Source organism: Melanostigma gelatinosum (assembly GCF_949748355.1).
Source record: "Melanostigma gelatinosum genome assembly, chromosome: 21".
Classification (NCBI taxonomy): Eukaryota; Metazoa; Chordata; class Actinopteri; order Perciformes; family Zoarcidae; genus Melanostigma; species Melanostigma gelatinosum.
Genome location: NC_136654.1, coordinates 7,061,705 through 7,075,764, shown reverse-complemented (window position 1 = coordinate 7,075,764; position 14,060 = coordinate 7,061,705). Strand labels below are relative to the sequence as shown.

Here is a 14,060-nt window from a genome sequence, read left to right as displayed (position 1 = left end):
GGAGCGTCGTCCTTCCTGCTGTGCGAGCTGTGACGCTGCGGGAGAAGTGTAGCGTAGCGCAAACATCAACGGCTCATTTCCCCGCTTCACCCCGAAGACAAAAGTGGAGCTAATCCAAATATCAGCGCTAATAGCCCAAATAAATCACGTGTGAGCTCACGCTGCAGCTTGTTGTCTTTTGTAGGAACAGATATGGAAAATCAAGCCACGGTCTCTCATGAAAGGAGCATCATTTACTTCAGTTTGACCTTTTCTTTTGAAACCATCTCTTTGTTGCCGACAACAACTGTGATGAAACATCTATGTTTAGTTCCAGACATAGCTACGCATCACACCGCCAACGTTTGTGTGACATTCCCTTGCTGCAGTTACACACACATGTTCAAATCGAGCCTTTCACTCTCAGCGCCGCGTGTCTTTGTAGTGGCGGGTGGCGGGGCTAAGTGAGGACAATATTTCAATTTTAAGCTGACACGGCGATGTGATGTTTACACAAGAGTTGCCGTCATCTTAGATATTAAGAGATGTGAAATCATCAGTCAAATTTATGAATAATTTAACATTCGATATCGGGCTTCGTTGCTTGCCCAGCTTAGCATGAAGCAGGCCAAAGTCAATGTCACTCTCGCTCCAATTTACTGAAAAACAAAAACAGCCGAAGCGCGAGCAGCAAGTGGCTTTTGGAAAGCTGAGACAGATTCATCCCTCTGACAACAACCATTTCATATTAATTAAGGAGCTTTATCAGGAGCAAACCCCCCCCTTTTTACCTGAACAGTCACTGCTGTAAGTGACACTGTCACTTACTAACACACCATGCTGCCAAACTCCTTCCAGTGAAGCCTTTTGCCACACCGAATGTGAGGCATGAAAGGGTTGCTGTGTGTGTAGCGCTGCTCCTTCCCCTGCGGACTCTCCGTCTTTTTTTTTGTTGTTGCCGTGCGATGGGAGTCTGCGGCGGTATATTTGGGTGTACGGTTTGGGACAGGAAGAGGGGAAGCGCTGAGGTTATTTGATTGCTTCATTATGGTCATATATATGGCCATATATTTATGTGTACTTTGTTATGTATGTCATTACATGTACACCAGTGAGTGTTTGTTTGTTTGTGCGTGCGTGTGTCTGTGTGTGTGTGTGTGTGTGTGTGCGTGTGTGTGTGTGTGTGTTTGACTGAGTAAAGAGGGCTCAGTGTTTGGACCACCCTGTGAGCTGGGCTGAGTGACAGCATGGGCCTTAAGACTCATGCAGTACACACACACACACACACACACACACACACACTCTCAAGAACATACAGTACTCGAACACACACGTCAGCAAGCTCATTTTTCGACATGTTTTCTACTCTATTAATGCCTCATGACTGACTACATATAATGCTCCAAAGCAAACATGCTGTATTAAAATGAAATAAATCACTCCAGGATCAGGAGGGAACACACACACTCTCTGGTACGACACGGTGCCACCCAGTAGTACCGCAGCGAACGTACCTGCTGTTTTAACCCTAACCCCTGTACGCCATGTTTCTCAACACCTGATTTGGAAAGACAGGCCAAATATTATCAAGCTGCTTTAGAAATAACATTTATTTTTCTCTGGGAATTTGAGGAATGAGAGTCATAAAAATAAATGTGGCGGTGATGATATAAAGGTAAATTGAAATGGATTGTTACTTGTTTTCACAGCATTTTGACTGTAATTTCTCGATATCACGGCGTTTACGTGTAATGAATAGAGGCATGAGTCCAGTTATCCACCACGAGGAAGTGCTACCTTTGCTAACGTTGCATATTTAGGCCCTCGGTCAGAAATTGGTTGGAAACTTCGATGCACTTTTTGGAATTGTTGAAAGCCTCTGGATCCATGACTGTGACCATGACATCACTGAAGAACCGCTCGCTGTCATACAAAGACCTTGGACGTCCCAAACAAATGAAGCTGTTATCTGGTAGTTATCAAGAGTCCATCTGTCGCAGTGATTGTCGAATTCCAACGCAGTGTAATAATAAAGCGGGGCCGCGGTTCAGGTGAACCATGTGTGACGAATCCTTTGGTTTGACCTCTTAACCTCTCCTCTCTGACGCTGTCTGTTGTCAGGAGATATCTGTACGGATACTGATACGGAGTCTCAGTGCTTATGGTTTAATAATGTAACTGCATCGAGGAAGTCCTAAAAGCATTTACTGTCCTTTCCATCAATGCACTTAACGATCAGTAATTAAACAGATAACCTGAATACTTCCGACAATATTTTGATAGATGACGGTGCGTGATTGTTTGTCGCCATATTTTACATGAATATTGACTCACCCTGTGCTGCTGCGAGTGAGTCTTCGTAGCATTGCGTGGGGTCCGCTCTGACGGATGCAGGCAGGAGGCATTTCATTGAATGAATGAGTCACGTTACTCTGGATCCTCTCCCCGTGCTGCACTCAAACAGCAACATTGTGAGTGAGGCGGAAGACGAGTAAGTGGAAGCGAAGTGCTGACACGGTCACGTCCATTGACAGAGATCCTGTGAGTGACATCAGCACTGGATGCATCGCGGGCGTTTATTCGTCATCATGAATACTCGTATGCTTCAGAAATGTGTCTCAACTGTGTGGGAGAAAGTGCGAGGAACTTAATACTTTTCTTTGATCTGTTTTTGATCTGTCTCCTGTTTTCAGTTGCTTCTCCAATTCTTTTCTCTTATTTTCTAATTTTGCAGTTATCCCCGTCTTTCCCCTCGTTGTCATCATCTTTTCCATGTTCAAAGCAAAGGCACAGACCGCACAGCTCCGACAACAAGCCACAGTGCCTGATGATAGTGCGACAAAGCCAACCCGTCGTAACGGGTTCCAGGCCCCTTTCACAACGTCGGAGTCGAGTTATTTCTCAATCCGCTGCTCTTCCAAGATCTAATGGGCACATTATCTGCGGAGGAGAAGTTGATGGGTGTCCCGTTTCACAAAGTCCCCAGTTATTTAGGTCAATGAGCGCCATTGTGTGGAAACGTGGCAGACCCGTGCTAACCGCTTGACTTTTTTGATTTTCTCTATGGAATCCCACACCCATTGTAAGCCAGCACCAACCACAAGACCAGTGTGTGTGTGTGTGTGTGTGTTTTATACATGTGTTAGGTCCAGTCTGAGATATAGAATACCAGTGTGTGTGTGTGTGTGTGTGTGTGTGTGTGTGTGTGTGTGTGTGTGTGTGTGTGTGTGTGTGTGTGTGTATAGACCAATGTAACGTACATAAATGCAGAGACATGATGAAAGTACAGGCCGACCACCCTAATACACGCAAACCCACACAAACAGACATCCCGCCTCCCACACACACCACACACACACTCACCACAGACACTTACACAAGCAGCGCCGTCGACCTACCACCACATACTCAGACAACCCCCTACACACACACATAGCTAGAGACCCACAGCCACACATGCAGGCATCCACCCCACACACACACACACAGAACCACCACCAACATCAACACCCACAGGCTCAGGCTATGGTGACATCATGGCTTGGATGACAGCACGTCTTCCAGCCCCATTAGTCTGATTGTAGGTGGCTCCGCCGCAGTGATTTATGGGTAAATATCCATAGTCTCTCTCTGCTGTGTTGATTTATAAGCCATGTTTTGGTCCCTTTGGTCCCCCGACCACAAGACTTGGGAGGGGGAATCCTGTACAAATAATGACATTGTAAAACCGGAGACAGTGAGACAGGGAGAGAAGACCCGCCCCGTCACTCTCTCATCATCCAGCGCTGTTGACATGTTTTGATTGGTCAGTGAAAATCAGGAAGCTCGCCACACGCACGTGTGATGCCAGCTGCAACTTTGTCTTTGGGTCACCTGTAAATGCGTACGTGCCTAGCTATCGGTCCCCCGAGCCTCCCAGTCTTTCTGTTCATTTGTTTCCTTCTTGTCATGTATCTGTTTGTCCGCTCTCCTTTTGTCATCTGTTTTCCTTCCCTCTTGTTGCTTTGCCTCAGACGTTTTTAAGAGCCCTGTTAATCCATGTCCATACCGCCACAATGGAAAATGGATTAGCACGAGGACAAAAAGGCACACTGTTCACATCCTACAATACGGCACCTCCACAGCGTTCTTGCGTTTGTTTTTGTTCTAGATTTGAGGAGCATATTGCTGTGTGTATTCTGTAAAAAATCATCTTCATGAAATCTTTGTGTAAACCTAGAACCACCGTGTGATGATTTGTGCAAAGCTTTTGCCCAACACTTACCATATTTTAGAATAACAAAGGGGTATAATTACACCATGAATCATAATTTACTGGCCGGTTGTTGGTCACAGTGGTGGACGGGTTGTACCTCAAGGCTGCTGTCATGTTTTGTCGAAGTGGCTCTGTGAAACATGCTAAGAGCTAAATCTGTGCATTTATACTTGGAGACAGATTTGCATTTTATTGCTTTGCTCCTCCTTCAACAGCAATATGTATTCGTCGAGCAAGAAGATGGAACATTTTTCTCTTCACTTTCGTCACTCATAGTTCAAATCGAACAGCAGTTTTTTAGATTTCATATATATATATATATTATTGCCCTTTAATAGGTTGCACAGAGTGTAACCTGAAGCCAGCTGTCACAATCTCCTCCCAGAAGCCGGGATAGGAAGGATACACGGAAAGGCCACCCGGAACCCATTGAGAGCCCTTCAAGGATGTTGCTCAACGTGTGTGCGCATTTATGAGAATGGGTGCTGTTTGTGTGTGTGTGTGTGTGTGCATTTGGATGTATTGGGATGTGTGCGTAATTGTGTGCGAGTTATAATTAGAAAAGCTTCTCCTGACTGACAGGTGTTGGGACAGCCTGCTGCGGCCCGTCACTGTTGCATGCTGGGTGCCAGCGTCGTCTCTAGTCTCAGCTGGATAAATTGGCAGGTGGATTTTATTGTTTGCGCAAAGCAAGGGTGGATGGAGTCATGGGTGGACACAAGATGGAATTGGGGGGAAAAGAAAAGTATGACAGTATTTCCTGTGTATCCTGTCAGAGCAATGCCGACATCTTTGACATTTCCACCGGCTATGAGTAATGTTTCCGATACCGCAGCACTTACCCACAGTCACACCAAAGGTCGCCAGACACCAAGCACACTGTAGTGACTAAATTGATTTATATTGACGTCCAACAGAGCTAACGTCTGAGCGGGTGGGCCATTTCTGTAAGAGGACGCATGATTTGCTTACTGGTCATCTCTAATCATCCTCGTTTAACTTCCTCAATTCTGCAAAAACAAGTTTTTAAGCTTGCTTGAAATAGATTGAGATGCTAAATCGGTTCTGGAAACGCCTTTGCCGAATAAATTCTGACGTAGCAAACATCTAACTCACATGATGGACCAGCTGTTTCGGCTGACTTCTACTTCCTCACACTCAAATGCTTCCCGTTTTCCGTGTGCATGCAAGCCACAACTGGCCACCGAAAATGATGATCCAGATGGCTGCAGCAGAATGCAAGATTAGGCGTGGACAACACGCCTAATCACTCACTCAGCATAGCCTAGAACGCCAACTCCTGAGGAAGCTACGCTGTAGCCGTCCAGCCAAGTCTATTCACCACAAACCAGTTGATAGAAACGCGGCAAATCACATTCATTTTTCGCGACATTTCAAAAGTTTGCTGAAAAGTCACTTCAAAATTGAATGAAAACACGGCTATTGTTACCTGTCCAACAGGTGTTACAATATAACACACCCAGATAAATAAGATACAACACATTAACAGTATTCCACTCACACAAACACGAATAAAGACAAGTCGCTACGCAGCAATCATATTTCGTGATTTCGTGTGCTGTAATAAAACAGACCAGAATGAGACTTTGTTTTTTTTTGGGCACAAAATACATTGAGCATATGTGTGCTTATTAACTGTACTACCGGAGGTCACCGTGTAAGTCTCTCTTCCGGTTTGAATATACTTTGAAGATATATTACTAAATTAACAGAAAATGACTCACACACACAGATGACGCCATTTACGCGTCATCAGAGTCGCATGCTCACCTCTTATGTGAATATTTCCTCAAGAATATCACCGGTCAATAGGTCCCATGTGACTCACTCACCGCATGGTGATCGGGACTAACTGGCTCTCTACTCTGATGCAGAAATCTTACCCATGCTGCACTGCATTATGTTTCTATCGAATATGAATATGTCTGATCATTGGCATGTTGAAGTGACTGAGCTCTCACACTGTCGCAGTTCCACTTTGCTAAGTTGGACGGGTGTAGTATAAATCTTTTATGTTTTGAGAGATCATCACTGTATATTTAAACTGTGACATATTGGTATCTTGCTCTAAAATCTGTTTTTATTGTCAACCACTGTATGTCGATGACGAGCTGCTGTTCTGGGCTAATCGAAGGTCTCGCTCACTGGACCAAATTGTGTTCTTGCTCACTTCATATAAGCGCCATATAAAGCTTTCATCAATCTGACAAATGCAACAGTGGCGTGGAATGCCATTAGTACGTGTTTGTATACACACACAAAGGCTAATTTGAGCTTCAGACACCTGTATAGATAAAAGACAACAATTAGCAGCAGGGAGTTGTGGGCTCAAACTGATAATTAGCCAACTGTTCATTTACTGCTAACAACTCTTAACAACAAGGCTGTAGCCTCAAGTTCCCTGTTTTAATGAGCGCAAAGCTAATACCAACCCAACCATTTTTTATTTTTTTAAAGGCAGAGAAGTGACAGGGCTTCAATGAATGTGTGTTCAGAAATTCTTTAAATGCTTGTACATTTGAAGTATTATAACAAATCCTCTGAGTGTGCTGTTGCTCCGGGCTTCGGCGCTCCAGGCTGCAGGAGGTCGCAGGGTGAAATCAAGGAGGTGCACCTGCTCTGTGAGGTCCCCTCCTCTCCATCCAGCCGTGCGTCTCGTCTTCTTCACCTCCTGTAAACCTTTCCCGCTCCTCCCTGCCGATCATTCTCTTCAGGCTACTGTGTCTATAATCAGCCTTTGCTCCTAACCCCCCCCCCCCTTCCCCTCATCCCCGCCACATATTCTCTCACTTCCCCCCCCCTCCTCCTCCTCTCCTCTCCTTCCCTCCTCACTGTGTGCAGAATTGGAGAAGCTTATCGCCTAGCAACCACAATTAAAGTACAACAAGTCAGTGGCGGTAGCAGCAGCCGCCGTCGGAGTAAGCTTCACAAACCTTCGTGTGACCAACGGCTTTAACGACAGAAAAAAGAAAACGGAAAATAGAGAGAATTCGACGGGGAGGGAGGGGGGGGGGGGGGGAAGGGCGCTGAAGAGTTGAAGTTGGACAGGTGGACGGCAATTAGAGCCTCCACTGGAACACCGTAGTGAGGTTTTTTAAAAACAAAGAGAGGAAAAAGAAATCAAGGGAGAGTGGAGTGTCGTTCTCCGACTGGGTTCACCGGGTTGGACTCGACAGGTATGCGTGTGAGTGCTGGAATGAATGGACACCAAGTGAAGGTATTCTGCAGATTAGATGGCGTTTTCATGTGTGTGTTACCGCTTGTGTTTTCTTGTTTGCTCGTCAGTCAGCATCTGAAGAGACATTATGTTGAGAGGATTTAGCATTTGGGGCTTTTGGCACGATTAGAGCATAATATTTATGACACACAGCGCTGAGGGGATGCAAAGTTTGTACCTGCTGTAAAGGTATTCATTCACACACCTGATCCATAAACACACTAAGAAGGATGTAAACTTAAGCCTGTGTGTTAAAACTGTAATCGCATGAATCATTTTAGAACGAATTGATTCTTATGTATTTATTATTGTTAGAGCCATGTAATCCCTTCCATATTTTTTCATGATTTTTATTTTTTTTATTTTTTTGAACATAATTTACAAATATGGACTACACCTGATGTGTAAAGTCAGGTACTTGTCTCCTATAGGTTCCTACCTATCGTTAGGATAATTGGCTGAGTCGCTCTAATAGTTGTCAGGTGTGATGTCACCTGCCACCATTGGCATGGAAACGTGGGTTTTCTTCGGCTCAGGGGGATTTAAGGACTGCGTATCGACTCGTGAAAGAGAAGGAAAGGTGTTGTTTGAGCTGAGATTGAGCATGAGCTGTTAGATCTGATTTGAAGTTTTGCTCTCATTTCCGTGTGATTGTCAGCGAGGCTTTCTGTGGACAGAGATGTGAGGGGATGCGGGTGGCGAGTTGCAGGAATGTCTCTGATGGCATTCACAGCATTTCAATTGAAGCTTGATTTCACAACCGTTACATGAAGTATATTTCAGGTTTGACATGAGGATATTGCGCATGACACCCTGTCACATGGAGAATGCTTTTTTATATTTGTTGCTTTGATCAAAAGTGTTCATACTGGTCATAGATTTCAGGTTCTTCATATTAAATCCTCATCATCCACCAGGATGTAGTCATGCTGTGAGACATTGATATTGCAGGATTCCAAATATGATTGCGCATTTTAAATGACAAGAGCAACAGAGTAAATGCTTGAAAATGAGTTGTCAAATCATCAACTACAATAGCATTGGTATTCCTGTAAAGCGGACAATTTTGACAATTTCTGCCGAAAGAAATTGAGTCACAGCCGGCTTATTCATGTCCATTACCCCCCCCCCCCCCCCCCCCCCCAGACCTGTATTTCAAATGACGGACACCCGCCTGCCCGCATCCCCATGGCAGAGTGGCTCTGCCTGAGAGCACTGTGGGGGAGCGGGGAGGTGAAAGGTCAGCCACTCTGTATGGGCCTATCCTGTCCCCACCGGGAGGATGAGACTCGTATGCAGACTTAAACGCACAGAGATGTCAATCGCTGGTCAAAATGTCACTGCGCTGCACGCATAAAAGCACACGCGCACACACACACACACACACCTTCACACACAGAGTGGTCGGTTGTAAATCTGTATTCTGCTCATTGGAGCAGGTGTGCTTGGAGACGCCCACACAGTCCGTGCGACCAAGACCTGCCGCTTTTCTCTTGTGATATGACATATGAGATACGGGTAGAACATGCTGCCTAGAATTACAGGTAATGTGATGCAATGTGGCCTGTTTTCTATCCACAATCATTACAAAAGGGTGTAACAGTATAAATGGGGGTGCCACCTTAAAACATGGTGTTGTCTGAACACATCCATGCCTTTACCACCATCTCGCAAAGGGCTTTGGTGTCAAACTTGACCGAGCTTGGCTCTTCTGTGTACGATCGGCAACCCCAATGCATGCTGGGACCATCTTCATTTGGCAAATTGGGGGTTTTGGAGTCAGTGAACATATTCATATCAGAACACTTTGTATTGTATTGTATTTTGGGTCACATCAGATGCATGAATTAGCCTCCTTGGCAAAGAAGAAAATGCAAACCAGCAACAGAATTTCAGTCCAAAAACGTCTCCAGCCCGAGGCCAGTGATGTGCTGTCTGTCTCACCAAGTGTCACTGCTGAGGGCTGTACACCTCCTGAAGAGGCGGACAGTAGGGGGATACTGTGTGTGTGCGTCTGCACGGTGTATAGGTGTGTGTTTCTGTGTCAGTGGGTGTTCTGTGCACGTGTGCCTAATAAGTTGGCTCTTATTCAATGTATTCAAATGGCCCCTGTTGAGCAGAGCTGGCGGGAAGTATTATTTCTGCATCTGGAGTTTGTGAACTCGGTTGTCTTCATCCTCTGGGAGATGGCTTTTTAGAACTTTCTGAACTCTCAGTCGCTGCTCTTGCCTCGTCTCACAATCACATCTTGCTTCCTAAGCATACATGCGCTTGGACGCCACATTTTGATAAATGCATGTGAATGAAATAGATCCACTGGATATACGTGTTTGTAATTGTACCCAGCGAGCGAATTATGTTACACCGGCGACGAGGTCGTTACCCATGTAATTGGCTCTCGCGGGGCTGCATTGATCACTCGATTGGTGTTGCCAGATTAGTGGGAGGGCTGAGAGGTGGATTACTGTTGGTCACCTCGACTGTAATAAACCACTCAATTAAGGGGGGGAAACTGATATCTCTGTCTTCGTGTTTATAATTGAATTGTCTGATTCTTTGATTAAGGGCAGCACATTTTAACAAAATGTTTTTTGTTTCAAGCTATTTTCACATGAATATCACAAAATCCAAGGGGAGTTGCTTACCCGTGGTTTTGCAGCGTGCTCTCTATAAGATAACATTTCAAGGGAAACTTTGACGATTTTCAACAGGCTTTGTGTCGCTGCATTGGGAGTGATATGAGCAAATGAACACGTTCGACTTCCCTCCGTGTTGCTTGTTTGCGAGTGTCCGCTGGATGACCCAAAACAGATGAGCAGGGAGCTCTGGGGTGCGGGTTAACATGAAGGAAAGCCGAACATCGCTCATTCGCGCAAACCAGCCGAATTGCAACGATACAAAGCCCGTTGAAAACCAGCAAAGTACCCCCTTCAGGATGCAGCACCACAATAGTTTTGTCTTAGGTGGTGATGGTAATGTCTGTTTCTCTTCTCTTATTTCCAGAGTCTGGGCTCCGCTGACCGAAAGGAGAATCAGCGCAAAAAGTAAGTCCCATCCGTTCACCTGCCTTTGCATCCCTCCATCCTTCCTCTCTAGAGAACAGGAAACGAGACCAAAGACTTGGCGATGGATGAACACCACAGACTTTATGTAATCCCAACAGTGGTTGTTGCCACCATCGTCTCGTGCTACGGTGACATCAACAACTAAATGTAACATCAACAGTTCATATTGAAGGTCATGATGATGATTCAAAAAGTCAAATCAGCTCCATTTTATTGACAGCCCAACATCACAAATCACAAAAGTACCCTTTGTACTTTCTGACACACGCTCTGTTTCAGCTTGACCTTTATTTCCCCAGTTTTATATCTTATTATAGTTCAGTGAGAAGCCACCCTGTTTCTACATTTGCCCATTACTTCTGTGCTGCAATGCAAACTCAACACAGACTGTATGAACAGCTGAACCACTGGGATTATATCCTCTCAATCACTTACTAACGATTGGCTTTGATATTTTTCCTTGGGTACAGGTGCTTTCTTGAGTAAGATATTGCTTTTAGCTTCCTACTTCAACTGTCAATGCGTGCGTTTCATAGCAACTGGCATTTTCCATCTGAACATGGAGCTTTGTAAGAGTGTGGATAATGTGTGATGTCTGAAAAATACCCCCTTTTGCTTCGATCTTTAACATAGAATAGAGAAAACGTAATCAGGAGAGTTCCCTTGACTTTCCCAATGGTTGGCCTTTGTCCGTCTAAGTGTATGCTGTGTGTTTGAAGCTGCACTCCTAGTTGTCCACACATAAGTCAATGACAGTGGGACATGTGCTGCATCATCTACTTTAGTGTTTTTTTGGTCATATATGATGTCAGGTGTACTGTCACAGTCAGCTCTCAGTGTGCCTGAAAGGGAGACATCTGTTGCCAGGAGACAAGACGAGTATAGCTAGTGCGGGATGTCTCGTAACAGAAGTCTTCCCCAGAAATAAGGGAGGGAGGGGGGGAGGGGGGGAGGGAGGGAAAGAGAAGAGTGTTCAGTGTAGCCCGACACACAACATTTATTTATGCCTGTAGAACTAGGTGAATAAGCATAACTGCACAGATGCAGAGGGGTAAATGAAAATAAAGTATGCACTTAGAACGTAGATTTTCATGTTTTTCATCTCAAAAGGATTAACCCTGAGGAGTAAGTGACATGTGTACGTGTGTGCGTGTGTGTGTGTAAGAGGGAGATCTGTTCTCCAGCAATGTGCTTGACTTATTGTTTGGATAAAGCACATGTAAAAAAACATGGTATACATGTATCCGTCATCTTCAACAATCAGCAGGAGTCATTTTTCAAACGCTGTCATGGAAGCTTGTGTTTAAAGTGACACAGCTGTCCTTTTTAAAGCGTTCGGTGATCACCTTGATAGTATATAAGATGACATAACCGTCAGGCAAAATACATTCCTCTCCCTCTTCCCACTGCGTCTCAGCCCCAGCTGATGTTTCACCGCCACGTTCCTCCACAGCTGAAGGGCTTTCCTCCCAGCGGTATAGCTGCTTGTTGCCGTGGTTACAGGTGATACAGGAGCCAAAAGCCCAGCGGCATTTAATTAATGGCTACATCAGGCACTTCATTCAGCGTACAGTACACAAAGTCCTGAATGGGGGGGGGGGCCGAACAAACGCAGAGTCTCACGTCTCCGATGAGAGGACCTGAGATGAGAGAGGAAGCCGACCAATGGGCTTCATCTTGTCTACCAGCCGCAAGCAAAGACGCTCACATGCAAATGAGCATTTACGAGGAAACAAGTTGTATTTGCATCGTATTGAAATAAGCAGAGAGGAGAACAGAGAGAGAAGAGAGCACTGCAGAGACAGTTTCATTGTTCATCACTCAAGTGTACTCACGACATAGTGGTCTATATATTGAGTTTGAGGTTCTGTAGTGCTGTTGTGGGAATTACTATTCCCTTTATAGTGGACTTAAAGTATCCCACAATGCATTGTGAGTGTAGTGTAAAACCAGTGGTCGCTAATGCTCAGCATTACATACCATCAGGCATTGCGCTGACGGAGAAATGCCACTCGGGCAAGAGGAGAGAGAACAGCATGGCTGAGACAAATCCAAGAGCTGTGGCGCCGAAAATAATATTTTTAATGTGAGCAGAGCAGCACAACACAAAGAGGCACAAAGCACTTTGTATTTATTAATTTGGGAAAATAAGCTTACTGCATGGCACTGGTAAGAAATAGCTTTAAAGCAGAGCAAATAATTCGTTCAGGGGGAGGATTCACGCAGATTCGGATGCCGTCAGAGACGGTCCACACATCACTATTGCACGCTCACGAACAACTACACAATCGAGTTTTATCTGCAAGTACCCTGATGAGAAGAGAGAATGCATTTCTTACTGTAGTTCGAAAACGATAGGCTCGGCAGAGACTGATGATCGTTTTTGTGCAATATATTCACGGCGATGACTTGGAACAAGACATTCTCATGTCTATCCTCAACAACACCGTGGCCGTGGACTCTTACTTCTCACCCAATAATCTGTCGTACGATCATCTTGTTGCTCGCTGCACTGACGGGGCAAAAACAAAGGAACGTAAGAGCCGATTGAAGGAAAAAGCCCCTGCAGGCTACATCACCAAGCATCGGCCGGTGAAACACTTTGGAAAGGCTCGTCCTACTAACAGGAGACTGTTTGAGCGGCTGTGTCAGGACGAAACGCATCAAACTTTGCTGTTACACATGGACGCTTATGGGTTTTGTGGAACTGCAGGAAAAAAGAAAGGAATTCTTACGAGATCACAATCAAGTCCCATTTTCCTGATGCTTATCAAATGATTCTTGGTCGATGCACTTTTCCAGCCTTGAGGACGTGGAAACACCTCGCCCTGTGAAGAGGAGATTGCTGCCCTTCAAGCCGATTCGGAGTTCAAGAAATGTTTCCAGGAAAACAGATGCAAGACGTTTCGTAAAGTCAAAGGACATGCTGTGAGCCGAGAGTTTAAGGGTCAATCTCCCATTCGGCACTACGTACCTTTTTGGTAATTTGAATGGATTCAAGAAGGGGGGGGGGGGGGCTGGATGGGCTCCAAGGAGAAAGGATGGGAACCACTGCCCTCATCCACCAGAGGGACAATCCAAGGCAAATTCTGGCCGAAGGATAATAAGGATTGAGGGTTCCCGCTGTCTGACCTACGTTGAAACACATTCCTTCCTTTTTTTCCAGCCTTTTTTCTTTTCACCTCACTTTTTTCACTGGGTTTTGAAATCCCAGTGTAAATACATATTGAGGAGTATTTACAATTGTGGTATTGGTGGTAGAGGAGGGAGCTAACTCAGCGGCCATAGGAGACTGCCGCTGGCTGAGTGTGTGACTATTTGTCACACACAGTTCATCTAGTGTGTGTCTGAGCACACATGCTCTCAGCAGCAAAGTGTGTTTGTACCCGTTCTCTTGATCCAGTGTGCATTTCACAAATATGAAGAGTGTATAATTGTGTGAATATTAGTAGCATTTAGTCCTCCTTCTGTGTGTGTGTGTGTGTGTGTGTGTGTGTGTGTGTGTGTGTGTGTGTGTGTGTGT

The 14,060-nt window shown here is 45.2% G+C and overlaps 1 protein-coding gene across 1 annotated transcript in view; it reads left to right on the top strand.

The window, feature by feature from the left end:
• ankfn1b (ankyrin repeat and fibronectin type III domain containing 1b) overlaps window positions 1-14,060 on the top strand; it is a gene marked incomplete at both ends in the record, with an annotated part of 88,567 nt that overhangs the window by 35,298 nt on the left and 39,209 nt on the right. Inside the window, one exon of the mRNA XM_079293212.1 lies at window positions 10,476-10,516. Coding sequence (XP_079149338.1) covers window positions 10,476-10,516 — 41 coding nt within the window. The remainder of the gene's footprint in view (window positions 1-10,475; window positions 10,517-14,060) is intronic.